Consider the following 27,817-nt stretch of genomic DNA (forward strand, 5'->3'; position numbering starts at 1 on the left):
TGAATAGATGAATAAATAATAGGCAAAATGTTTCAAATTCAATAAAATTTAGGAACCTAGATTCAACAATATCAGTAAGTCCCTAAACATAAATAAAAGCTGCTTTTAGAGTAAAGAATTAAAATTATGTGCTTGAGAGATAGATAGTACAGTGCTTAAGATTTTGGCTTTTACCAGCCAACCCAAATTCAATCTCTGACACTACATATGGTCCTGAGTACCTGAATACACCAGGATTTATCCCTGAGCATAGTGCCAGAAGTATTGAATGGGTGTGCCTCCATCACAATAAACAACAATAAACCACATCACAAATCACAAATCATCCTGTTATTCGTCAATTGCCTCGAGCAGGCCCCAGTAACGTCTCCTTCATCCTAGCCCTGAGATTATATTCAAGGTTCTTTAGGAGAATGAGACCCATTTAAATAATGCAAAATATACCTCACTACAGTAGGATTAACTAGAAGTAAAGCAACTGAATACCTGGAAACATCATGAATATTTGCAAAATAGAATGTGCCTCAATAATAGTACAAAAAGAAACTGAAAGAAAAATTAGAGTAAGTTTGGGCTGAAAAAAAATGGAAACATTTCATGTTAAAATTTGAATATAAAAATATGGGTGGTGCCTAAGGAAAAAAATCACAGCTTTAAAATATGTTAGTTTGGAGGAAAATTAAATATAAAAAAAGGAAATAAAATCAGAGGAGAAATAAAATTTATTGGAAAAAAACTGTGACAACAAGAAAAACCAAAGTCTAGTTTTTTGAAATAAGATCAAAAAATGATAATAATCAGATGACCGGGATAAATTAGGACAGACATTAGATTTATTAAGATTGAGAGAGGGGAAATCACTATAGTTTCTACAAGTACCAAAAGAATAATAAAGCCATATTATGGATAATATATTTGACAACTAAGATACTAAGTAGATAAATTTCTTGAAAAAGCATTCAGTTATTACCAGTCATTGAAGAATTAGGCTGAATAGGCCTACATCTATTAAATAAATTGAGTTAAAGTTAAATGCATTAACACACACACACACACACACACACACACACACGCACACACACACGCATACACACACAATACCAGGTCCAGAAAGCTTCAGTGGTAAATTTACTGAGTTTTATAGAAGAAATATAAAATCTATATAGACTATTCTATACCAGTGATGAAGAGGGATTACTTCCTTAACTCATGCTATGTAGACAGCATTGCTATTATACCAAAATCAGCTGAGGACATTAAATAAAAAGAAAAGCTTAGATTGTTTTCCTTGATTGAGTTTCTTAGAAACTTCTTTTCAAAATTTAGCAAACTGAATACAGCTACATGAATGTCTTGACTAGTTGGGGATTATTTTGGGAATGCAAGGTTAGTCAGAGCCCCAGCAGCTGAAGACCTTGGGAACCAGCCACAGCCATGCTTAAGACCACTCTCCACACGCTAGGATGAGCCTCACGCATGAAGGAACCGGCAGAGGAACCCAGGTGTGCGGGACCCGATGCTGAGATCGCCAAGCCTGCTTGGATTGGGACTGGGCCTCCTCCACCCAGATCCCCCATCTTCCAATAGCTAGACGCTTCACCCACCAGCTGCCCCTGGCACCGTGTAATCCATCAATGGCCAAGACCCCGAGACTATAAAACCGAGCTCCTGGAAGCATGTGGCCGCATTTATAGCTGCGTGACTTCTTATTGTCTAGTTCTTGCTCTAGGAGAAACTGGCAGGCTACAGAGAGTATCCTGCCCACAAGGCAGAGTCTGGCAAGCTCCCTGTGCCGTATTTGATATGCCAAAACCTGGTAACAATGATGATCTCGTTCCCCTGACCCTAAAAGAGCCTCCAATGTGCCACTTAACTAAAATCTCAGGGCTAGGATGAATGGAGACATTACTGGTGCCTGCTTGGATGACAGTGATACAGTGAAGGTTAGTTTAACATTTGAAGTCACACAGTATAAGCTACATATTAACAAACTAGAGAAAAAAGTTATCTCTTGTTTAACATATGAAGATTATTTGAGAAAATCCATTTTCATTGAATCTTTTGTTATATTTTCATGTAACAACTTTTTGTTTGTGTTTTAAACTTTCTCTATGATAAATATTTTGTTTGTGGTGCTAGACACCAAACCAGAATCTCACATGTTATGAACATGTAATCTACCACAGAACCACATCCTGAGTCTCTAAAATACAAATTTAAGTAATATTTTTTGGAAACTGATACATGATAAATTATAATGAAAGGCTAGAGAATTATGAAGAATAAATTCACCGGTTAGTTACCTGTAAGTAAAGGATAAAGGAAGAAGTTTGGAGTAGGACACCAAGGGTTTTAAAGGTAAAATAATATTCTTTTTTAAAACAAATAGTTGAAGAAATTTAATTTCTTTTATTAATATATAAAAGTTAAAAGTTAGAGGTGAAGCCTTAAGCATAAGAGAAAGAACACATGGAGGGTGCGGGATCCCGGAGGAAAAAAAAAGAGAAAAAAACAGGTTCCAAAAAGAGCCAAGTTCACCCGCAAGTTCCAGATGGAGTAGGCGCCGCATCTCGCCTCCCCCAGATGGAACCCCGGTGACCAGAAGCCTCTACAAACACAGCTCGAGTATGCGGGAACGAGGACTTTTTCTCAAATCTGCCGAACTACACCTCCCAGGTAACCTCTGATTCCGGAAGTCATGCCCACAGCCCGCCCCCCAGCGCCATCTTTGAAGCCTTAAGCATAAGAGAAAGAACACATGGAGGGTGCGGGATCCCGGAGGAAAAAAAAAAAGAAAAAACAGGTTCCAGAAAGAGCCAAGTTCACCCGCAAGTTCCAGATGGAGTAGGCGCCGCATCTCGCCTCCCCCAGATGGAACCCCGGTGACCAGAAGCCTCTACAAACACAGCTCGAGTATGCGGGAACGAGGACTTTTTCTCAAATCTGCCGAACTACACCTCCCAGGTAACCTCTGATTCCGGAAGTCATGCCCACAGCCCGCCCCCCAGCGCCATCTTTGAAGCCTTAAGCATAAGAGAAAGAACACATGGAGGGTGCGGGATCCCGGAGGGAAAAAAAAAAAGAAAAAACAGGTTCCAAAAAGAGCCAAGTTCACCCGCAAGTTCCAGATGGAGTAGGCGCCGCATCTCGCCTCCCCCAGATGGAACCCCGGTGACCAGAAGCCTCTACAAACACAGCTCGAGTATGCGGGAACGAGGACTTTTTCTCAAATCTGCCGAACTACACCTCCCAGGTAACCTCTGATTCCGGAAGTCATGCCCACAGCCCGCCCCCCAGCGCCATCTTTGAAGCCTTAAGCATAAGAGAAAGAACACATGGAGGGTGCGGGATCCCGGAGGAAAAAAAAAAAGAAAAAACAGGTTCCAGAAAGAGCCAAGTTCACCCGCAAGTTCCAGATGGAGTAGGCGCCGCATCTCGCCTCCCCCAGATGGAACCCCGGTGACCAGAAGCCTCTACAAACACAGCTCGAGTATGCGGGAACGAGGACTTTTTCTCAAATCTGCCGAACTACACCTCCCAGGTAACCTCTGATTCCGGAAGTCATGCCCACAGCCCGCCCCCCAGCGCCATCTTTGAAGCCTTAAGCATAAGAGAAAGAACACATGGAGGGTGCGGGATCCCGGAGGGAAAAAAAAAAAGAAAAAACAGGTTCCAAAAAGAGCCAAGTTCACCCGCAAGTTCCAGATGGAGTAGGCGCCGCATCTCGCCTCCCCCAGATGGAACCCCGGTGACCAGAAGCCTCTACAAACACAGCTCGAGTATGCGGGAACGAGGACTTTTTCTCAAATCTGCCGGACATCTCTCTATATACAAAGTGATCAATGAGAAGTAAACCACCCAATCTTTCTCCCTGAAAGTCAGAGTTAAGTTTGGAGCACGGCCACAGCCCCAGAAACACAAGGACTTAATGCAGAACCCAGCAGCTTAGAGCAGAAAAGTGAAAGGACTATGCGTTAATCCAGGCCATCAAGTCTGCCGGAGAGGAAAGGGTGTTGCCCCATTCGCCCTCTCTTCTCTGGAAAGAAGGATGGCGGCCGCATGGGAGCCTTGTGGACAGCAGGTATGAGCCGGGGGTGTGGGGGCGACTAAAACCTCATGGGAAGGGGGGCGTTCCGGTCCGTCCTTCACGCCCTACCGAGGTCACCAGTTGCCCCCCACGAGCGGCTCTCCAGCACGGCCACAGCCCCAGAAGCACAAGGGCTTAATGCAGAACCCAGCAGCTTGGAGCAGAAAAGTGAAAGGACTATGCGTTAATCCAGGCAATCATTTCTGCCCAGAGGGGAAAGGGTGTTGCTCCCTTCCGCCCTCCTCCCTCTGGAAAGAAAGATGGCGGCCACATGGGAGCCTTGTGGACAGCAGGTATGAGCCGGGGGTGTGGGGGCGACTAAAACCTCATGGGAAGGGGGGCGTTCCGGTCCGTCCTTCACGCCCTACCGAGGTCACCAGTCACCCCCCACGAGCGGCTCTCCAGCACAGCCACGGCCCCAGAAGCACAAGGACTTAATGCAGAACCCAGCAGCTTGGAGCAGAAAAGTGAACGGACTATGCATTGACCCAGGCCATCAAGTCTGCCGGAGGGGAAAGGGTGTTGCCCCATTCGCCCTCTCCTCTCTGGAAAGAAAGATGGCGGCCACATGGGAGCCTTGTGGACAGCAGGTATGAGCCGGGGGTGTGGGGGCGACTAAAACCTCATGGGAAGGGGGGCGTTCCGGTCCGTCCTTCACGCCCTACCGAGGTCACCAGTTGCCCCCCACGAGCGGCTCTCCAGCACGGCCATGGCCCCAGAAGCACAAGGACTTAATGCAGAACCCAGCAGCTTGGAGCAGAAAAGTGAATGGACTATGCGTTGATCCAGCCCATCAAGTCTGCCGGAGGGGAAAGGGTGTTGCCCCATTCGCCCTCTCCTCTCTGGAAAGAAAGATGGCGGCCACATGGGAGCCTTGTGGACAGCAGGTATGAGCCGGGAGTGTGGGGGCGACTAAAACCTCATGGGAAGGGGGGCGTTTCGCTCCGCCCTTCACGCCCTACCGAGGCCACCAGTTGCCCCCCACGAGCGGCTCTCCAGCACGGCCACGACTCCAGAACACAGAAACCAATTTCTTAACTATCTGACTTTCAGTAGAAATACTTCCAGGGTCAATAAGTAAAATAGCAGAAATCCAAAACCAACATTTAATTCTTGAACCCAGCTGGAGAAAGCAAATCACTTCACAATGCTTTTTCAGCATGTCTGATTTGGGGGGGGGGGGGGTAAACTCTAAATAATAGTGGTGAATCTTTTATTGAAACAATCTAATCAAAGCGGATAGAGTGTTAACTAGAATTCATCTGCCTCACAGGGACGGGGAGGGGTGGGGGGTGGGGTTTTATTGGGGTTCTTCATGGGAAAAAATAAGTATTGGTAAAGGGAAATGTGTTTGATATTTGCATGACTGAGACATAAACCTGAAAGCTTTGTAACCTTTCCCACAGTGATTCAATAAATAAATAAAAAAAAAAAAACAAAAAAAAACAAAAGACAACCAAAAAAAAAAAAAAAAAAAGTTAGAGGTGTTTTGTTGATTTTCCCCTAAAATGTTAATCTAGCAGTCATTTATTTGCATATATGCAATGTTGGAAAATAAGCACTGGCATATTAAATGGTATTCTATCTGTACCTAATGTTAATTCTTTTATGTAATATGACCACTTTTGGTAAGAATACTTATTCTTGCAATTTCAACATCATTACTACGTGGAGAAATGTTGTGAGATGAACCCAACAGTGAGAAAATAAATACATGGTGACTGATACTCAACTAATCCAATAAAGTGTGGCTAATTGACTAATTTAATTTGTCTTATATTTCACAACTCAAAATTAAGTGAATTATATTTATCCCATCCCAAACAGTTCTATCAGTTTGAACTTTATTCAGACGTGTTCCCCAAAATTTAAACTCTTAGTACTTTCTCCTACACCTCCTTTGGAAATAATTTGTTTGCAAAATAAAGCAAGTATATATATATATATATATATATATATGTATGTATATATATACACATATACATATGTATGTATGTGTATATATGTGTATGTATATATACATGCATGTATATGCATACACATTTGCGTCACAGCATTCATATAAGAATATATATTGCAATGAAAATTACTGATTTATTTCAGCCCTTCTCTGAGTTAATGTATCCAAATTCCTGCTTCCTTTTCAGGTTCTCAGGGCTTTCTCCTGTGTCTGGATGCAGGGATAATTCCTGGCCTTGTCCAGGGGACTATATGCCGTGCTGGGGATCAAACCCAGGTTGACCACTTGCAAGACAAGCACCCTACCCACTGTACTATCACTGCAGCTCTGCTTCTTTTCTTTACTCTTCATTCATTCATCAAACACTGCATACCTCAAAGGCACTAACATAGTTATAGACTATTGCGGACAAGCAAGACAATCCCTTTCTTGGAAGATGCTTATAATTTAATATAAAACAGATCCCCTCATAAAAAATAATTAAGATATTCACAATTTAGTTTCTTAACTCAGCCTGGAAATTCCCCAAAATAATATGTGAATGAGCTCTTAAATCTTGTTTGCCAAGCTGGAGAATTAATTTTTATACTATTCCGGTGCAACTTCATGTGATTGTCTATTGTGATAAGTAAAAGCATGCAGTTGTGTTGTCTATTCAGAACTATTTATGCATTGTAATGAAGTTCAGGGGACCCTGCAGAAGTGATGGGACGTGGAGGGGGAAATTAGTTTTTGAGTAACTGCTTCTTCCAGGTTCCATGATAAGTTGTCACCTACAGTAAATTGGTTCATATGCTTAGGTAGAGGGCATTACCTACCTTTTACAAATAAAGTCAATAAGCCTGAAAAAGACTGTTTGGTTATAACTATCAAAGCTTGGGTTCTTCTGCCTTTTTAATGCTAGTTCATTGCTATTAGTAATACTAATATTACTAAGTATTAAGACAGTAAGAGTATCTGCTCTTCCCATGTCAATTTGTTCAGTAAAATAGAAGAATTTTTGTTTGTGAACCCAAATATTTTGTCCCTGACTGTCCACAATATTCCTAAAGTGTATCCATCTTCCTTTATTGTGTTATTCTATTACACCGATATATTTGTTTCCAACTCCTCCTTAAGAGACCCCTCTCCCACCAGGGCTGAGTAAATGAAGGAATAATTTGGATTTTCGAATTTAATGTGATAAAGATATTCTCATGTAAATATTAATGGTATTCTAACATTATCTAAACTATAAAAGATAAATTATTTTAAAATACAATACAGATTACATTTTAAAATACTATGTTTTTCTAACTTTAAACTTTTCTAAGATTCATGGAGAAAGAATGAAATTCTAATAAGATCTTTGAAAGTTTTATGCATCAGTATTGTGATACTGATGGAGGAGAAAGACCTCTCATTTTATCCTATAGTATTCTAAGTAGAAGATGCTCTATAAAATAAGAAGGTTCAGTTGACTCGTTAGCTTATTGTTAGAGTAACATCATGTCTGAGAAGGAAGATAGTATTTTAGGGGGGAAGTTTGCTGAGAGGTGGTAAGATCAACATTTGCATCATTATCTTGTACTTATTTCACTTTTTTTGTCAGTAACAGTCTTGTGTTTGTTTTGTTATATTGCATTTTGTTCTGTTTTTTTCAAGAGAGGAAAGAATTTCTCAGCACATAAAAATTCATAGTGCTGAAAACTCAAGAAATCTTTTTAAGGTGAGACAGTAAACCAAACCATCACTGATATAAGAAAATGCTATAAATTAATGTAGTAATGGTTTATGGTTGCTAAGGAGAGAATTTAATTTACAAGTTGAAACAGATTCCTATGCCTTAGAAATTCTAAAAATCAATAAGTGAATCAGAATTTATTTGGTAATAGACAAGAAAATTAATTCTTAAGTTTGCCAGTGGCATCATTTTATTTTAAGTTCTGAAGGAACAACTTTTGAAAGCACATTTTTTTTGCAGACTACTTAATTTTTAGTTTCCTAGCAAAGTATATAAAATTAAGTATTTTAACCTCTCTAGAAGATATGTTTTTATTGTGTCAAATATCACCTTCAAAATTGCAGGCTTTATTGTGTCAAAGATTTGAAAGTAAAAAAATTAAATAAATTAGAGCAAAGTAAAAGTGAAGTGTTGCGTCATACTTTAGAATACCGCTTTACACGGGATTATCTGAATATGAAGTAGTGGCAATCTGATCATATTTGCATATACCCTATCATGACATAGTGTTGACTTTCTCAAACAGAGTAACAGTAGCTGATGGCAATTTTTATCTGAAGAAATGTGTACATGTGAGCAATATACCATCTTCTGTCAGCACAAGAAGACCATATGGAGCCCATTAAGTCACCAAAACTGCCACTATTCTGAAATTTTTTATTAAGCTAGTTCAGTCCCTAATAGTCACTTATGTTATAGAATGCGTTTCAAATGCTGTCAATAAGGCAGGGGATTGTTTTTCCCCAGTGAGAATGCATTTGAAGTATCAGAAGGCTTTACAAAAGAACAAAAACACTTTAAGTGATCACTGTATTAATATAAACGTATCCTACTGGGAAACCAACATATGTAAGGCATTTTATGCTTGTCACTTACGAGTTCTCAGAGTGCCATCTTTCCCACAGACCGCCCAAGGTATCTATACTTCTAAATTCTATTGATTTTAACTATAAGCCATATTGAAATGTAGTAGAAAACCACTGGTGTTTGCCCATGCTTAAAAAAAATAGTAGTGGGACTGGAGCGAGAGCACAGTGGGTAGGGCATTTGCCTTGCATGCGGCCAACCCGGGTTTGATTCCCAGCATCCCATATGGTCCCAGAGCACCGCCAGAAGTGATTCCTGAGTGTAGAGCCAGGAGTAATCCCTGTGTATCCCTGGGTGTGACCCAAAAAGAAAAAAAAATGTAGTAGCATAGTCACTGAGATGTTCCTATGCCACTGGTATAAAACCAAGGTTGCTAGAAGCATGTACCTGTGGGGTTTCCTAGGCAAGTCTTTATGAAAGTACACACTAGGAAATTAACAAATGTCTAAGCCAAAAAGTGTCTGCTTTATGACGCACCTACAGTAATGAAATCAAATAATGTTCATTGATCTTGAGTTGAGTGCCAGGAAGCAAGACTTTAGTATAGAAATCCCATTATCTAAATAAATCCAGAGAAATCTCATGAGGAGTGAATCTACAATTCTTTCTAAATATTTAATACATCACAATAAAAAAAACCTATGAATTTCATCTTTAGAAGGACTCAGACTTATTGATATAGCTTCAATTGTTATAAACTCCCTTTGAACAATCAAATGCAAGTAAACCAGCCCTGATATAAAACTGAATGGAGTAACAGGATGGGGAGAGGGGAATATAGTAGTATCTGGAAACTTTAAAAGGAAAAAGTAACAAAGCAAATCAACCTGTCATGTAAATAGAACAAGAAATTTTGACTCATGGTCCATCAATACTTCTTTACTTGATGCTTTTGGTACCTTACCATTTTGGAATGGAAGACCTTTCCTACACTCAGATCACTCATTTCTCAATCTCTTGTAAATAAGTTCTGTGTTTAAAATATTCATGATAGGTGTTGCTGTCATTCTAATTTCTGTACTATCTAAATATTATGCAGCAGAATCACTAGATTTAAGCTTTCGCCCCAAGAGATAACTTTATATAATATTTCTAAAGGAATTTGAGTTACAAAGAAGTTGAGTATTAATTTTAACACTTGCCATTTAAGAAAAAAGCTTGGTGGTCTATGTAATTTTACCTCATTTTCTCATTTGCTACTGTTATTTAAATCACTTCTCAGCACTAAGCATGTGCATAAAAGATGATTGTTCCCAATTTAACCTTTTAAATAAAACGTATTCTATTAATTAATTCATTACAGTTCTCCCTCTATTATGTCCTAAAGATAGGCATATGTGTCAGTGAGCATTTGGGAGAAAAAGCTTTAATTTTTATGCCTATAACCAATTTGAATTTTTCCACAGTTTTTTAAAAATAGTTTGCTAATGTTCTAAAGAATTTCAAATTGTCAATTAAAATAATGATAAGTATTCCTATCAAGAATAATACAGTATTCAGCCAAAAGGTAAGAATGTACCATGTTTAATTTAATATGGCTTTTCCAGTTGAAGATTTTAAATGATTTATATTTAATGGGAAAATTTATGATTGTTAAAAGGAAAAAAATGGACAGAAACAAAAAGCAAAAGTCTACCTTTGTGTGACTCTCATTTTTAAGATAACTGCACATAGTGAGACAATATAATTTGAATATCATCTTTTCTTTGCTTTTTTTTCTACTTCAAGACAAAGTAGAGGTCTGATTAACTAGGATGTATGCCTTAGAAATTGGTGTTTCTTAATATTTCTCCCATTTTTTGCTCCCTTCTGAATTACATTCTTCCTGAGACCCCATCCTAACCTGTTAGTTCCCTAGTCTTGGATTTGTGTCTCCACTTGTATTATCTTCACCTGTCACCCACCTTGGAATATCTTAGAAGCCCACAGAGACCAATATGACCCCTGGTTGAAAGGAAACACTGTTAAATCATAAGCATCATCACTCTCATCAAATTTATCCTCTTAGAAAGGGAAATTTTCAGTTATTGGAAAGGGATTTATGTAGCTCTGTGCTTTTGTATATTTTCACATTGTTTTTGTTTTCATTGAGTTCCCACAGTTCCCTGTGCAGTGTTTTATACTCATTTTTTCACATGGGTAACTAAAGTTAAAAGGGGTTTACTAATTTTCTTGGTAATCCTGGGACTCAAAACTCAATTGACTCCTTCTTTAGCTATCATATTCCTCCCTTTGTTTTTAGTTTCCCTTTAATTATAACAATAGCTAATATTTATTAAGCATGTACTATATGGTCTAGTATATTTAATCTTTATTATAAACAGGAGTAAGCAATGTTAAATTTATTTTATCTATGAGTGATTGAAGCACAGGAAGTTAAAATAGTGTGACTAGTAAAACAACTTGTAACTAGTGGAGTATCAGGTCAGAACTTTTCTAGAAAGTAGGGCAACTACTATTAGTGCTCACAGCCATCAGGGCTATATCTGATTCTGGGTGTTGTTCAGGATTATGGGAGATCAAACATTTTTGTATATACCAGTCAAGTACTCTAGCCCCTAGGTCAGAATTTTTTTTTGTTAAACTATAAAATGCATCATTTTATTTTATAATTAAAAACAATTATTTATGCCACAGATAAAATAGTTATGGGTCTTCTACATTTATTTTCTTTTATCTAAGAATTGAATTTTAAACATTTTCATAACTTTTTCATTATTTTCAAGCCTTGGAAAATATTTAAGGACAGTTTATTAATTTAAACCTTTGAAGATATCTAACACATATTACATGAAAGATATTTTGATAAAATATCAAAGGATGATTCACATCAAATATTTTAATACCTCTACATTTTATTCTATTTGAAATAAGACATGTGATTGTGTGTTTTGCATATGATATCTGTGCTTCAGAACTTTAACTCACACCATTTCTCATTTATGAAAATGGGACATTTTACCTTGACCCTAATAGACTTCTATAGGTTCAATAGTTTGACTACAGATATAGTCAAAACAAAATCAGTAGTAAAAGTTCAAAGTTGGCCCCCAATTGCAGCCTGAATATCGACAGACTTATCTCTACCTTAAAATATGAAGAAAAGTCTAATATCTTTGATTTATTTTGGGGAGAAGTTTGGGGCCACCCAATGGGGTTTGGAGGCTATACTGACTCTGTGACTGGGCTTGCTCCTTAACTTAATAACCTTAAGTTCCTTTTAGTCCATATTTTGTGATGGCAGAAATAAAATCCAGGCCTCCTATGTTAAGCTGTCTCTCTGACCCCTCTAACATACATTTTTTTTTAATTTTGCAATACATTTTATTAAGATACTGTAAGTTACAAAGTTATTTATAGTACCAAACTTTACAAACAGCAATCATCAAACTCCATGTGTACAGTTTTCCTGACTTCAACCCCATCACCAATATGGGAGATCACACCCTTCTGGGCTATGAGGCCATAGCGGGTCCCAGGAACCGATTGTAAGACAAACACTATAACTGCCGTCCTATCACTCTGACTCCTTTAGATTTATTTTTGACTTCTATTATAATTTAGATGACATGATTATAGCACAGCGGTAGGGTGTTTGCCTTGTGCGCAGCCAGCCCAGCCTAACCAGGTTGGATTCCTCGACCCCTCTCAGAGAGCCCGGCAAGCTACCGAGAGTATCTCGCCCCCATGGCAAAGCCTGGTAAGCTACCCATGATGTATTCAATATGCCAAACACAGTAACAACAGGTCTCAAAATAGAAACATTACTGGGCCCACTCGAGCAAATCGATGAACAACAGGAGGACAGTGTTTGACAGTGTTGACAGATAACATGATTACAACAGCATTAGCATTTACAGTATTGAAATACAAAATTACTACAGTCAATCAACAAAGTGTTCCTTACCCTCCCCTAAAATACCTTAAGTTCCTTTTAGTCCATATTTTTGTTCTTCTTTATTGCTCCCACTGCTATTTGAAAATATGAGTTTTATAATCAAAAATGAAATGATTGGCGTTGTTTGATACTGTCTGTTCCTTGTTTTATCTCAATACCACAGCTGAGATCATTGTGCATTTGTTCTTCCTCCAACTTCATTGTGCTTAACCCCATACCCTGCAGTTCCATCCAGGTTGCAGCAAACCACATGATTTCATTTGTTTCTTTCAGCTGTGTAGTATTCCATTGTGTATCTATGCCACAGCTTCTTTATCCATCATATACTGTTAAACGTTTGGGTTGTTTCTATATGGATATTTTACCAAATGCTTCAATAAACATAGTACGCATCTATCTTTTTTAATGAATGTTTCTGTGTTAGGTCGGTTGATGCCAAAAATTTATGAAATTATATCTCATTATTGTGATTTGATTTCTATTTCACTGGTAATAAGTAACATGAACAATTTTTTATATGTCTACTGATCATTCATTTGTTTTCTTGGAGGAGGTTCCTCTCCTCTTCTTATTTTTTGTTAGTGTTGTAGATTTTTCCTTTAATTTTTGATTTTGGGGTACACCCAAGGGATATTCAGGGGTTTCTGCACTCACTCCTGACTGTGTTCAAAGGGCCATTTAGGATACTGGGAATCAAACCTGGGTCCATCTTGTGCTAGGTAAATGCCCTACCCACTATACTATGGCTCTGGTTCCAAGTGTTGTTAATTTTTTGGTTGAAATTTGTGTGTGCTTTATATGTCTTCAATATTAGTCCTTTATCTGATGCATAGTGTGAAGATATCTAATAATATTTATTTCCTACCAGGAAAATTACAAACACGAGTTGTCTTTTTATTTGGAAAATAGTTTGACAAAAGAGAGCACAGTAAATTTGAGAAGATTTATGTACTGAAATGTGATCCATGAAATATAACAGAATATGGGAACAGAGAGTGGGTAGGGCACTTGCCTTGCATGCAGCTATCATATGTTCTATGCCTGTCACCACATTGGTTCCCAGAGCACCACCAGGAGTGAACTCTGAGCATAGGCCTAGGAGTAAACTCTTAGCACTAACGTGTGTGACCCTTCTTCTCAAATAAAGAATAAATTACGGAATTAAGTAACTGTAGCAGAATGTGTGGGCAACAGAGGAGGAGCATATTCCTGTGTAATAAATAAAGCACTAGGGAAAAATAGATGAGGTTTTAGAAATTTCTTGTTTTCAAGTTCTCCCCAATTTGCTTAAGCATTGGAGTTTTCTGAAAGAACATAAAGTATAATGCATGGTGAACAATTGTAGTTGAATACAGAAATGGTCATCCATGAAGAGATGCTTAAGAATGGAGAATCTGTGTCTAGCGGCCGGAAGAATAGCCAAGTGGGAAGGTCGTTTGTCTTGCCTATGACCAACCCAGATTCAATCTCTAGGCTCTTACATGATCTCTCTAGCACTAACAGGAATAATTTCTGAGTGCAGAGCCAGAAGTAATTCCTGGGTATTGCTGGTTTGTCCCATACCCACCTCTCAAAAAGAATCTGTAACTATATTAATGAGAGTTATTGTTTTATAATTTTTATACTTTTAAATACATGACATTTTCATAAAGTAAAAGTAAAGGCCCTCCCGTTGATCATCGATTTGCTCGAGCGGGCCCAGTAACGTCTCCATTGGAGACTTTGTTGTTACTATGTCTGGCATATCGAATACGTCACGGGTAGCTTGCCAGGCTCTGCCGTGCGGGCGAGATACTCTCGGTAGCTTGCCGGGCTCTCCGAGAGGGGCGGAGGTATCGAACTCGGGTCAGCCATGTTGGCTGTGTGCAAGGCAAACGCCCTACCGCTGTGCTATCGCACATTTTCATACCTGACATTAATTCCAGAGTCATACAGCCTCATAGAATAGTTTGAAAATGATTTCCTTCTCTGCATTTCTAAAGTGATTTTTTGGTAAAAATTTTAATATAATTTTCCCATGAAACTGTAAGAGTTCAGTTTTCACATCAAAGTTTTACCTAAAATATCATTTAAAAATTTGTCCCATCTGTAAGGTGGGACAGGAGCAATAGCACAGCGGGTAGGGCGTTTGCCTTGCACGGCCGACCAGGGTTTGATTACCAGCATCCCATATGGTCCCCTGAGCACCTCCAGGAGTAATTCCTGAGTGCATGAGCCAGGAGTAGCCCCTGAGCATCACCGGGTGTGACCCAAAAAACAAAAAAATCTGTAAGGTGATCCAGATGACATTTCCTCTCGTAGAAGCTTTGGTAATTAGTGCATTTCATATATATATATATATATATATATATATATATATATATATATATATTTCATCAGAAATGTGATAATCCAGGGTTCGTTTTTTCCACACCACTAAAGCAACACCCTTCTTTATATCGTAACCAGTGACACTGAATTATGAAGTGTTTCATTCTGGCTATTAGAACTGTTCAAACCAGCACTACTCCCTCTTTGGTGTGAATTTCATATTGTTTCCTTCATACTTCTGTTGGTCCTTTCCCCAAATTTGGGGGAGAATCTCTTCATCTGTATGTGATCGTCAGCTTTCCACTAACTCTCTGAAGAAGTCCTCTGCAAACATCAGACAGAATTTTCTATTATCCTGGTTCTCAACCATACAAACCCCTGCTATTTCCCTCTCATTTTCCTTTTGGGTAACACGTCCTCATGCTAAGATATGATAGGGTTCTGTCTGTGTGCCCTCCCCCCCACCTTGTACTGCAGCTGGGATATTTCCTCTGGGCAGTAAGCTAGAACAATTGTAGGATTCACCTCATCTATTTCCCATCTCTCAGGCGTCACTGTCTTTTGTTGAACAATATCTGATCTCATGCACAGCATTGTTTCTCTTTTTTTCAGAAGTAGTTGTAAATCACTTCGCTTTCACTCCATTTTAACCCAATGTAGAAGTCTATTCCTGAGTTGTTATTAAGCTCCAGAAGTTTTATAATATACGAATGTCACTTTTTGGTCCTTGAGTTTAGTTTCTCCTGACTGGATGTGGAAATGACAATCCAGTTGGAAGAACATAAAGTATTAAAAATGAAATCTGTTCATCAAGACCTAATGAAAATTATATTTACTCATAACTTCTTCATAATATTTCATAATATCTACCAAAAGAAATTAGGTACCTATGGGAAAACATTTTATAAATCTGGACAATGAAATATTTAAGTTCTGATTCTATATTAATTGTTCTTCAAAAATTACTGATTTGCAAGCATATCTGATTTCTGCCTCTTCTTTCTTCTCAGTGCCAGATGAAAGCAAAGTCCATTCAATGGCTGGACAAAAATTGGGTAAGAAATTCTTTGTAACTAGCTTTAGATTCTTCTTTCTGGAAATCATTGGCTGTGTTTGAGTAGTAGTTGGAACCTATTTTCAACCATAGTTACTGAAAGTCTGGCTAATTAATACATGAGCTGCCTTTGACTTCCACAAAAATGAATTGTTGCTTGGCTCTGTGTACAGTGGCATAATATATGCTGACTCAAAATGTTTGAGAAGGAAGAATAAAGGTTTCAGAAAAAAAAATTGAAACCAAAAGTCTTAAACTTTGGATTCCTGTTAAACAATGTGAACAGCAAAAATTTTTCAAGAAAAAAAAAAGCAGGAGAGTTTGGAATTTTTTTTCATGATGATTTTTGTTGTAAAGCATGCAGACAGTTTCAGAATAAAAAGGCTCCAGATGATGTGGTTATTTCTTTCTTTTTATAAAAGCTATTGTCTTTTGAGCTTCCTTGAAGGGATTGTGTCCAAGTTGACAGTGTCATCTTTCTTTAGACACATGAATGAGCTTCCTGGAGGCTCTCTACAAAATCTATGTGCACCTTTAAGAGCCTATAGGTCCTACTTCTTCTTCTGTTATGTAGGAGATTCTTGTATTCTTGTACTCAACCTTTTCTTCATTGCCAAATGACTTGCCTTATATTCCTTTTCCCTTCCTTCATCGTCATTTATTAGCAATGGTTGGGAACACTTAATGCGACTAAGCTTATAAAAACTACAATCATCTCTTTCCTCTAGGGGTGCATTATTTGGGGGAAATATTCATTTTACTCTTAGGATTGCCACTCTGTGTAACAGAAGGGTTACAATTTGTTGGCATCCCTCTGTTTTTGAGACAAAGAAGTCTTTCCTATCACCAAAGCATCTCCTGTGTTTATGTGCCAATTATGTTTTCAGCTGTAAGTGGTCTTGATGCCTCATTACCTCCATCATGTTCCAGGGCAAGATTATGACTTTTTTCTTTTTTCCTCTTTCTGCAGATTCTCTAGTGATAACAGCAGGGAAGGACTGGTTCACAACTCTGATACTTTTCCTATTCTGCTATTCCTAATAAAGGGCCTAGGAGGTTAGATCACTGTGAAGGAAAAGATTTCTGCGGGAGCGATAAATGGTCACATGCTGCTTATTCCCATCACTCTTGTTCATTAAGTTCCCTGCTACTGACATATTTTTAGGATTCTGAGAAGGAAGTTCTCATGACCAAGGAACCTCAAGGATGGCCTATATCCTTTCCATCTTAAGTGCTTTGTCACACTGTTTGTAGTTAGTTCTCTTACACATAATACTGAATGGTTGGATATTTTAGAATAGGATTTGAAGTAAAAAATAGAAGCATATTCAGACATGATTATCAATGTAGTTCTGAAAATAAGCAAATCATACACTTTCTCAAGTTTTTCAGCAAATTAAATCTTTAGTCGTACTAATTTCCAAAGAAATTACCATTAGCAGGTAACTAAACTAACTACTCTTGGATTGGCATTGTACAGAAATTCACAGCCATATTGGTCTAGAAACAATGAGCATCTATCTCTCTTTTTCCATTTGTACAGGAGTAACTCATTGTATTAAATATGTAAGGTCTTATCTATATGAGTTTGATTACAGAAACTAATAAAGTATACTCTAAATAAAAATATATAAAATTAGTTACTCCTTATAAATGAAAATTTTGTTGTCTAAGCACATTACTATAATATTTAAGTATATTTGGGTAACATGTTTTATATAGTCTGCTATAAACTGCTAATAGGTTATAGATATGAAAATTGGAATTATTTCCAAACTGAAAGAAAAAATGTCAAAGTGGCATGATTTTGAAGCTGTGGGGCAGGTTAATTGTTTGTTCCATATAACACCTTCACTTTAGGTGGTCGATAGGTATAGTACCAATATTTTTCATATCAAATGAACCAGAGTTGTGTTACCTGAGAGCATCCTGAAAACATTAGAGACATTTCAAGTATATATTCAGAAAAATGCAACACTAAAAAATATAGTCTATGTGCTCCTAGAACTTGCTAGAGCATCCTGAAAACATTAGAGACATTTCAGAGTAAGTATTCAGAAAAATGCAATACTAAAGATATAATTTATGTACTCCTAGAGCTGGCTCTTATTTCATTTTTAATATTTATTGTCACTTGGAAAATTAGCCTGAATTGTCAGGATTGTCCAAATTCTGTCCTTCTGTCTGTGCCTTTAGGGTTAAGTTTCTAACTGCCCTTTGGTAGTGGTGGTTTGTAGTGTAATTGACAGCAAAGGACTGAGGATCCTTTGAACTTTGCCAAAATCTTTCACTTATTAAATTGACTTTTAAGCTCATATGCTACGAGAGCCCTTGTGCTGCGTGCGCCCACGTGGCCAAACATATGTTTTGCCCCAGCGCATGTGCCGCCTAAATCTCCCCTCTTGAGATGTGTACTTTTATGCTTTTGTGTCTAATTCTAGGATGTGTGTAGGGGCTCACTTCGCCCCTGGAGTAGCCCGTGTTCTCTCTTGAGTGCATCTCTCTCTCTTTCTCTCTCTCTCTCTCTCTCTCTCTCTCTCTCTCTCTCTCTCTCTCTCTCTCTCTCTCTCCCCCCCATACCTTAAAAACCCTCCAAATAAAATATATTTATTTTAAATAAATAAATAAATTGACGTTTAAAATTGCCTGATGACTATAGTCTCAAACTGCTAATTTGCCTCTGCTAACCTGGGTACTGGTCTGAATTATACTGTATAATTTCTCATGATCATTCTTACCTGTCCAATGTTAAAGGGTGTCACTCATCTTCTTTTTTTTCTCCTTTCTTTTCTGCAAATTCATTCTCCAAACTAGAATGCTTCTTGTTAAGAAGTATTCCTTTCCCTTTTCATTATGGAAATGTTTCGTGCTATCCAAGACCATCAGGAAGTTAAATTAAATTGTATGTGAAGACCTAAATCTATCATCCATTTTCTTGTTCAGGATGATAGTCAATATTTTAATAAATTCATCTGAGTTAAAATTTCTTCTGAGTCAGCTACTTAGTGTGTAGAGGGCCATTTCATGCCAAGTTCCATCTGTTTGTCTGCCTTGGGTACCTCCCAAATTTGTGACAATATTTTTTGGCATCTTTTCCCTGGCTTAATCTTTAAGTGGTTGATTTCTCTGAACTCATTCAAATAAAAAACTCAGGTAAGATAAATTTTCCTAACATTTTTTGGTCCCAGATGAAGCTTCCCTTCACCCCTTTTATAATGAATCCAGTGATCTTGATATTCTTCTGATAGCCCATTTCAGCTGTTCACTAGTGGCACATTGTATCTCATCCCTTAACAAGAAAGATGGCAGATGGGTTCTAAGGTTTATAATCTTGTAGGATCTCCTTCCATATATGCAAAACGTAGCTGATGTGGGATATGGAGACCTATCCTGACAAGTTGGAATAAAATGCTATTTTTTTATTTGTTTGTTCCCTTCCTTCAAAAAGTGCCATTAGAAACCCTTGGAAAACCCTAAGAAATCGTTCACTTCTTTCCATGTCATTCTACTGGGATTTCAAAAAATTCAAATCCTCTCAAGCGAGGGATACTTCAGTAAAGCATGCATATTAAACAATAAAATTGTGTTTTAAATGATGAGTATTCTGAAGAAACATTAGAACCCAAAGAAAATGGCATCAAGTTTGGCATAGCCTTTCCCCCCGAAATGATACTTTAATTTTGGTTTATTCACAGACTCACTCTGTTTGACAAGAAATCATTGCTTTTCTGAATTCTGAACTGACACCTAAACCTTCAGTTTTATGTTCTTCATCATTTAGACAGAAAAGACTTATAAATTTTACTTTTTTTACTATGTCTTCATTTTTTTTGTTTTGATTTACTGCTAGGAACTGTTTTAATATGTATTGACTGTCTGCAGAGATCTTTGCTGACCCAGCTCTTTAAGATGATGCAGTACTGCAGAAAGCCGATGAGTTCTTCTTTATGAGCACTGACATATTAATTAGCGAAATGGACTAAAAAGCTTTCCTATTCCTATTTTAATTTCTTATATTCTCAAACACCTGTCTATATAGCTGTAAAGCAGGCAAGTCTGTAAAAGTAATCGTTGGCAGTAAGTCCAGACCTTTTCAGAGACAAGTTTATCAGTTAATGAGCAAATACTCTTTAACCATCTTGGGGGATATTTCTAAACAAAGTGCCTTGCTGCCATTAAGCATGTTGCTATCTTAACACATCTGACTGATGAATAAGCTGAGCCTTGAGACCCTTATGTACTTGGTCTCTCCATTGGAAACTAGCAGGCTTAGGTTATGAACCAAGAAACTGTGTGGTAGACCCCACATTTTTGATCAAATTACTTTCAGCCAAAATAAGCCCAATGCTTCATAGTACAGAAAGAATATCTGAGACATAACAAGGTATCCCATAAATTCTTATTTACCTTTTAGGGCCTCATCCAGCTAAATAAGAAAGCTAATAGGTTTTCAAAAACTACTATAGTTCAGTGAGTATCAGAGAAGCATCTAACTTGATCAGTCATTTTACTTGGCATTCCAGCATTTATCTGTTTGTATATATGTAGACAAATGTTCAGTCAAGTTAAGAAATGTATGCATTAAAAGATTGGCATAGTACTTTGCAACAATAAATAACAACTCAGACTTTTTCCACTTGGGAGGATCCTGTTTTCTCTTGAACAATGTCTTTCTTTCTCTCCCCTCACATCTCTTTAGATTTTTTCAATTACTTTTATTTCACTTTTAACAAATGACAAAATACTATTATAAACTATGATACCTCAAATTAAAAATATATTTATGAAGAGAAAATATCCCTCTGATGTGCATACATTCTGCATAAATCATTAAATTGTGCATATAAGTATTCTTATAACAAAGGCCAATAATTTAATATGCAAGTTTCTAACTGAATAGTTAAATTTTGTAGTAAATGCACTTTCTTAAACTTCAAACCTGAATATTCAGATGTTCCTAAATAATCTCTGGATTTTTGCAAAATGGCAGAACTCTTAAAGACATTAGGTGAGAGGCCAGGACATAACTCATAAAGGCGAAAGAGCATAATATTCATGCAAAAACCAAGGTTTGCTTCCTGGCACTACCAGAAGTTATTCCCAAGCACCAAGCTGAGAGTAGGCCCTGCATAGCACCAGCTGTCACCCAAAAAGAGAAATGAAAGAAACAGAAAACTCAGGTGATTATGTAACACTTTAATACAAGATTAATAAATCATTGAATGATAATTTTTATGAATAAATTTTGCTATCTTAGTATTTGTACTTTTACATATTATTTATATTGAAATAATTCCTTTAAATTTTAAAAAACCAATCATGTTCATTTTTCATAGACTTTTCTAATGGGTTTCTCTCTTTCAGGACTTATAATTTTTGATGAAGGGATAAAATCTTGCATGTTAGTGACATGAATTGTTTCTCATCAGTTGGTTAAAATAATATTGCATAGTTATGTACTGGGACATATATCTTTGTGAGTACTTACTCATTTGTCATTTGTTATGTTGGATAAATATAACTTTAGACACAAGAAATGTATACATGTACTACTACTTTAGTTTACATTTCCATGGGATTCAGGAAGTTATCTTTAAAAAATTAGCAATGTGTCTAGAATTCTTCTTTTACAAACTTGATTATAAAGCAACCCTGGCACTTCCTGTGTTGCAATAGGTTTCTGAATAGTCTATTTTCGAAAGTTTAATGAATAAATGGAATTAGAAATAAATATATCTTCTTAGAAATGAGATTGTTACTCAATATGATATAGATATGTACTTCTCTGAATTTTGTAATTAAGAAACCACATTTTTTTTCCAAATTTCAAAAGTAATTATTTTGGTTCCATTCACATTTATTAAACGTCCACTGTGACAGAAATTTCATTAAATATTGAGTTAACAAAATGATATGTATCTGCTCATAAAGTTTAAAATGCTTACAACAAATGTAAAGTGGTAGCTGAGAAAGACATATTCATGTCTAATTAAATATTGGTTTATTATTTTCACACCAAAAAGACATTACAGAAATAATTGTTTCTTCCTGCTTGAGATTGAGTATGGCTGTCATGTTTTAGGAAGGAAGTACTTCCTTAACAGATTCTGAAAGATAAATAGTTTGAGAAATAGAAAAGGTCAATGAACAAACACATTGCAGGCATATGGAAAGCCATGAAAAAACATGGTGTTGTCAGGAAATTATCAAAAATTCTACGTGGCAGGAGTGCAAAGGGAGAGTAACAAGATATCACGTGGCACAAGTAAACAGTTATTGGATCACAGAGAACTCAAATGAGTGGAGAAAATGTGAATATATTATCTTGCAGGTTCAGAGAATCCACTTCATGGAGCCAAATGATGCTTTAGAGTAAAGAGGTGTCACTCGCATAGCAATCTGGGTAGGAAGGGACAGAGCAGGGTGGAGCAAGGAGAATGGTTATGAAGCCATTGATATAATCCAAATAAGAGTTGCTATGAGGAAAATTTAAGTGATGAGCACAGGCAATAGAAAGAAATACTAAAATTCTTTAGGATATAATCTCAAGATATTTTTCATAATATAATAAACAGTAAATATTTACTTCTGAATCCTATATCTTTAAGTCTATTGGGATTTGTTAATCTCCTTGAAATGGACTAGGTTTAGTTCCAGCCTATGGTTTTGGTTCCAATTTTTTTTCATTTGCTGTGTGATCACAAAGTAAATGTGGCACTCTCCCACCACTTGCGTTCGGTGGTCAAACTGTTTTCCTACCCTGGAAGGATGAGGAGAAAACACGGGTCAGGCTGGTTGGTGATCAACTGCCATTTATTCCAATCTTAGTCCTGCCATTTATTCATTCTCCCCAAGTGGCTGTACCAGTCTCACTCTGTGCCCCATTCCAGTCTCACTCCACTCATTCCCATCTCCTCTATGCACCATGCTTCTTTCCCAGCACCCAGTCTCGCAGCTTTAGTCAAGAACCCAATCTCCAAGGGTTGGGGGTAGCAACCACATCCAGGTCAGATATATCAATATATGTAGAGCCCCAGGGAAACTCTTCTAAGACAAAGATCTCTTTCTGCTAGATCTGCTTGCTTAAGGGTGGGATTTCATCTAAGGCCATATTTCTTAGTCCTTTCCTTAGTCCATAAATAATCATCTTAGATTTACTTCTTAATAATATTTCTAGTCATTTTGTTTGAACACAGTAAGAAATACATTAAGCTTATAGGGTGGCTCTCCTGGGGCCATCTTGCTACAGATCCCAGACCACAGTCTGCAGGTCAGATTAGTCCTTCCTAATTTCTGCAGAGTGCTTGTTCAGTCATTCTCTTTAGGTTATGACAAAATTTGTTCATGACCATGCTCTTATTATAAGTTTAATGGCACTTGGCCTGTCCTGTTTTGATGCCATTGTAGCTTACAGCTTTCCCTGGATCCATCCAGGGTCTTCATAAGGACCCTGCTTTGGGGATGCTAGGAACTAAGGGCAACAGAGGCTAAGTCAAGTTAATATGACAGATGCCCAGGAGTAAATGTTAACTCCAAGTTACAAAGAATAGCATTAACTGTCTTCCTCTGTCTATACAAAAAAGACATTGCTCTAAAGTAAACTATACAAAGGACATAAGGGAAAGAGAAAGCAAAATTTCACTTATAAATACAAAATCCAGAGATCCAGAGTTCTTAAAAGGATCTGACCTTACAAGTTACAGGGTCTGATTTGGGGGTATAAATGATTAACAGATAGGGGAAGCAAAGCACAGAGAACTTAAAGATAAACACAGAGGAATGGGAGTGCCTCAAGAGCACTGTGTGATGGGTGTAATAAACCTATGCATCTTGAGCAAGGGAGAAAGTAGGAAACCAATGTTATCCTACTGTTTGTTTTTTACTTTCCTTACACCAGTGATTTACTGAATTAAATACTTTTAGTACCAAAGTTGATAAGACAGAAGTAAGAGGAAGACTATAATCTATGTGCTGGAGCCTTCATTTATGAATTAAGTACCTGTGAGCAAGGGCAGTACTTGAGGAGCTGAGCAGGAATAAAGGAAAATATGCCTGGATGGTCTGATAGAGTAGAAACTTTAGGTCAAAAATAGAGGAAGAATATATTTTGAAAGGAGAAGTGATAAATAAGGAAGAACAGGAATCCCTTCTCAATCCTGACCAACATGGAAGGAGTGAAAGGAGTTGCTTCAAATGAGAGAACTAGTGAGAAACAAAATTCTTTGTGGAAAGCCATAATTAAATTAAGTTTGAGGGTATGGGGATAGTCAGGAATGAGAGTAAAAGTGAACACTCATGAAGGCACATGGAAGAGACTGGACAGAGGAAAAGGTGAATAGTTGGGGATGCTAGGAACATCCATTGCTAAGGAACAATGGACCGGATTGTTTCAGGCAGAAATCAGGGGAAGAACGGGTGAGCAGAGCACTTATATTTTGGGAGCTGAATGTGGATGGTGGGAGTGGTGTTTATTGACAAGACTTTGTTTTGTTTATTGACAAGACTCTTCATTTTTCAAGACAATCCATCTTTACTCTTCAGTGAGTAGAGAAATGGCTTGAGTTGTTTTAGACTCGATGGCAGTCTGGGTGAATTCTTTCTTGAAAATGGATTCAGGAGTTGAATGAGTTGATGAAATGTCACAGGTTTACTGAATATTGTAAAAGTTATGTACTTTTCAGTGGATTCAGTTAGAAATTGAAATATGACCGTTAGTCATGATCAACTGGAGTGTGTTTTATTAGATAGGATAACAGAATAGAGTGAAGAGAGTTGCGGAAGAATAGTGGTGAAAACATGCACCTGTAATCTATCCAGAATCTGAGTATTAGTAGAAAGAAAGATATAATTAGAGAAATTGTTTCTATTGTTGTTTTATGTTATTAGTGGAAATACTAGACCATGCTTTTAGATTTAGAAAAAAAAAGAAACATCTGTGGGTCAGTAAAGAAATAAGAAAGAGGAAACGTGTAAAAGTGTAAATGTGTAAAATTGGATATTGGATAAAGAGTATAGTTTTAAGCAGCTGGTTTAGAAAAGAATGGGCTAAGACTTTGTGGTGAGGTCTAACAATGCACAAATAAAGGGATATGGTGGTATAGATTAATCTGGAGGTAGAAAGAACTAGAAATTCAGGATTTTAATAGTCTCATTTTGAAGAATTTGATGAAGCTTTACATATGTCTTTATAAATTGACTGAGAAATGCTTTGGTTAATAATAGGTAATCCATTTGGAGATTTGTTTATATCTTAAAGCAAAATTGAGTAAAAAAGCTATATTTACACACAGACACACACTGATAGTTAAGGATTGGGTTGCATATGAGTTACAGTTTCTCTCAACTAAAATAAAATTTTATCTCATTTACTTATATTTGTGGTAGAATAATAAAATGTTAAGGTACAATAGGACATAGAATTGTACATACACATACACATATGCACACACATGCACACAAATACATATACAATAACACATGCACATGCACTGCCAGCTTTTCTTAAAGAGTTGGTTGAGGTCTAGAGAAGGAAATTTCATGTTTTCATTACAAATGTCACAATGTCAGTGACAGAACTGAGGTTGATATCACAGATTTCTATTTCAGATATCTCTTGCTTTGTAAATTTAAACAATATTGCAATTTATCTGCCTCATTTAATATAAATTATCATTAAAATTCTAAAATTTCCTCAAAACCAAGAGAGATTGCAGAAAAATAATGGGTATGGCTCTGGTTCTTTTCCTTTTAGCTTCTTCCATGGAAAAATACTAAATTACATAAGCAATACACAAAAGGGCTGTATATTGCTCAGTGCTATATTTGCTTTACACTTTTTACTTTGATTATGAGGTTACACTTATTTTCCCTAAATATAAATATATTGGACAATTTTTATTATTAGTCCCAATAACTTGTTAATATTATAGTTTAGGTCATACTTTTCACTTATATCTTATACATTGATATTTATGTTATGAATGCTCATTGGTGTTTTTTTTATTACCCTGCCTCCTTATTTAGAATTTGATTGCATGTTTGGAAACAAAATTTACTGTGTCTAAATGTACACTTGTTTAGGAAATTTATAGTTTCTAAATTTAAAAATCTATCTGCACAAATAAAGCATAATTTTATAAACAAAAGAGGGTATTTTTGTATGTCAGAATTCTTCAAATGTGGCTGAACTCTCCAACTTAATTATCTTTGGGGAATATTTGTCTTCAGCATTTGGAAAACAGTGGTTTGGAACTGACAATTCTAACTGTGTTTCTAAATGCCAGAGTGAACATCTGTGGTAAATGTTATTAAATGATTACATGGTGATTGATAAATATAAAATGAGTGTTTGACATCAAAACTTTACTAGAGGCTGTGCTATCTGTACTCACCTTGGGATGAGCTCCACAACTGGAGGGGAACAACAACAAAAGACTTCAAAATTGTGATAAAATGACATAATTATTTAGAACATTGTTGTATGGATTTGATTGGACTAGAAATTAAAACAAATTCCATTCTTTAAAATATAGTAACTAAGTTTTAAACTATAGTGTGGGCTTCAGTTCTGTCTTTGTCTTATTTATTCCTTTTGAGGTGTAGGACTAAGAGGCTACTTCTGATAAAGGGTTCAGGAGTAGTACCATAAGTAACCAGAGGACCTGTGTTGTTGGGGATTGAGTCCCTGCCTTTGCATACACAACATGCAGTGCCCCAAACTCTTTGAGCTGTGTTCCTGGCCCCTCCGTTTTTGTTTTGTTTTGTTATTTTGTTGTTTTTACTTTTAACTTGATAGTATCCTCAGTAAATTTTTTTTCAATGAAAATACACTGAAAAACTCACAGGAGTCTTTGCACATTAGTTTTAGTTTTGCCTAACTTGCCTATTAGTTTGGAAAAGCAGATCTGGAAAAAGTGAGAAAGCTTTTCCTGTTTCTATGTCACTGTTTTGGAAACATATGCACTGAAACCTAGAGTCCAAAGACACTGTTTCAAGTTATTCTATGTGCAAATCGATAGTAAAGGAAAAAATAATTCCAGGGGCCAGAGAGGTTTTAAGTAACCTATGTGCTCAATTTTTATTTCAGACCTCTATGGAAAATATAGTCTGGCAGTATTAATTGAATAATAATTAATCATTTCAACAATGTTTTACATTCTAAAATTTTCTCAGCTGAAAACCCACCCGTACATACTGGAAAAATTTCAAACCCAAGAGAAGAAATGTGAAAATGATCTCATGCATAATAGACTACCATTCTGTATTAAATGATATAGATGTTTCAAAGCCTAAATTTTATATTGAATATCTTTTTGAGGTTTAGTAAAGCTATACTATTGCCAACTAATGGTGGAAAATATTATAGAATACTTTTATTTGAATAGTGTTATTACTCTATATTAGATAAGTCACATTCATGTAGGTTTTTGTGGGGGTGGAAGAAGGAAGCATGAAAAGTCATGTGTATTTTAGACAAATATTACCATCCAAAAAGACACATTTTGGGGGGGGCTGAAGTAATAGCACAGCGTGTAGGGTGTTTTCCTTGCACACTGCAGAACTGGGTTCAATTCCTAGCATCCCATATGGCCCCCTGATCACCTCCAGGCGTAATTCCTGAGTGCAGAGCCAGGAATAACCCCTGTGTATTGCTGGGTATGACCCAAAAAGCCAAAACTAACAACAAACAAAAAGACACATTGTTTTCTATATCAGTGTCTAGCATGAAGAATAATTTTAGTATCTTTAGCAAGTTGTGCCTGCCCCTCATCACCCTATTCCAACCTGTCCTTTCACCCCTGTCTCTTGATATCATCAAATCCACCCCATCACCTCATCACACATATACCTACTCAGAGCTACTCACCACTACTTTCTGACACTCTTGCTCTTTGATGTCCCAAAGCTCCAGTTGAACT

General features: G+C 37.0%; 1 protein-coding gene across 2 annotated transcripts in view; it reads left to right on the plus strand.

Annotated features, from left to right (window-relative positions):
* The window catches only part of PARD3B (par-3 family cell polarity regulator beta), a 1,231,823-nt gene that overhangs the window by 786,433 nt on the left and 417,573 nt on the right, over window positions 1-27,817 (plus strand). Inside the window, exon 16 of one of the 2 annotated variants that reach the window (XM_056111836.1) lies at window positions 15,856-15,900. The exons of the other annotated variant lie outside the window; for it this stretch is intronic. Coding sequence (XP_055967811.1) covers window positions 15,856-15,900 — 45 coding nt within the window. The remainder of the gene's footprint in view (window positions 1-15,855; window positions 15,901-27,817) is intronic. 2 annotated transcript variants of the gene reach the window in all.

Source organism: Sorex fumeus, unplaced genomic scaffold, assembly GCF_029834395.1.
Source record: "Sorex fumeus unplaced genomic scaffold, SorFum_2.1 ptg000014l, whole genome shotgun sequence".
Taxonomy (NCBI): Eukaryota; Metazoa; Chordata; class Mammalia; order Eulipotyphla; family Soricidae; genus Sorex; species Sorex fumeus.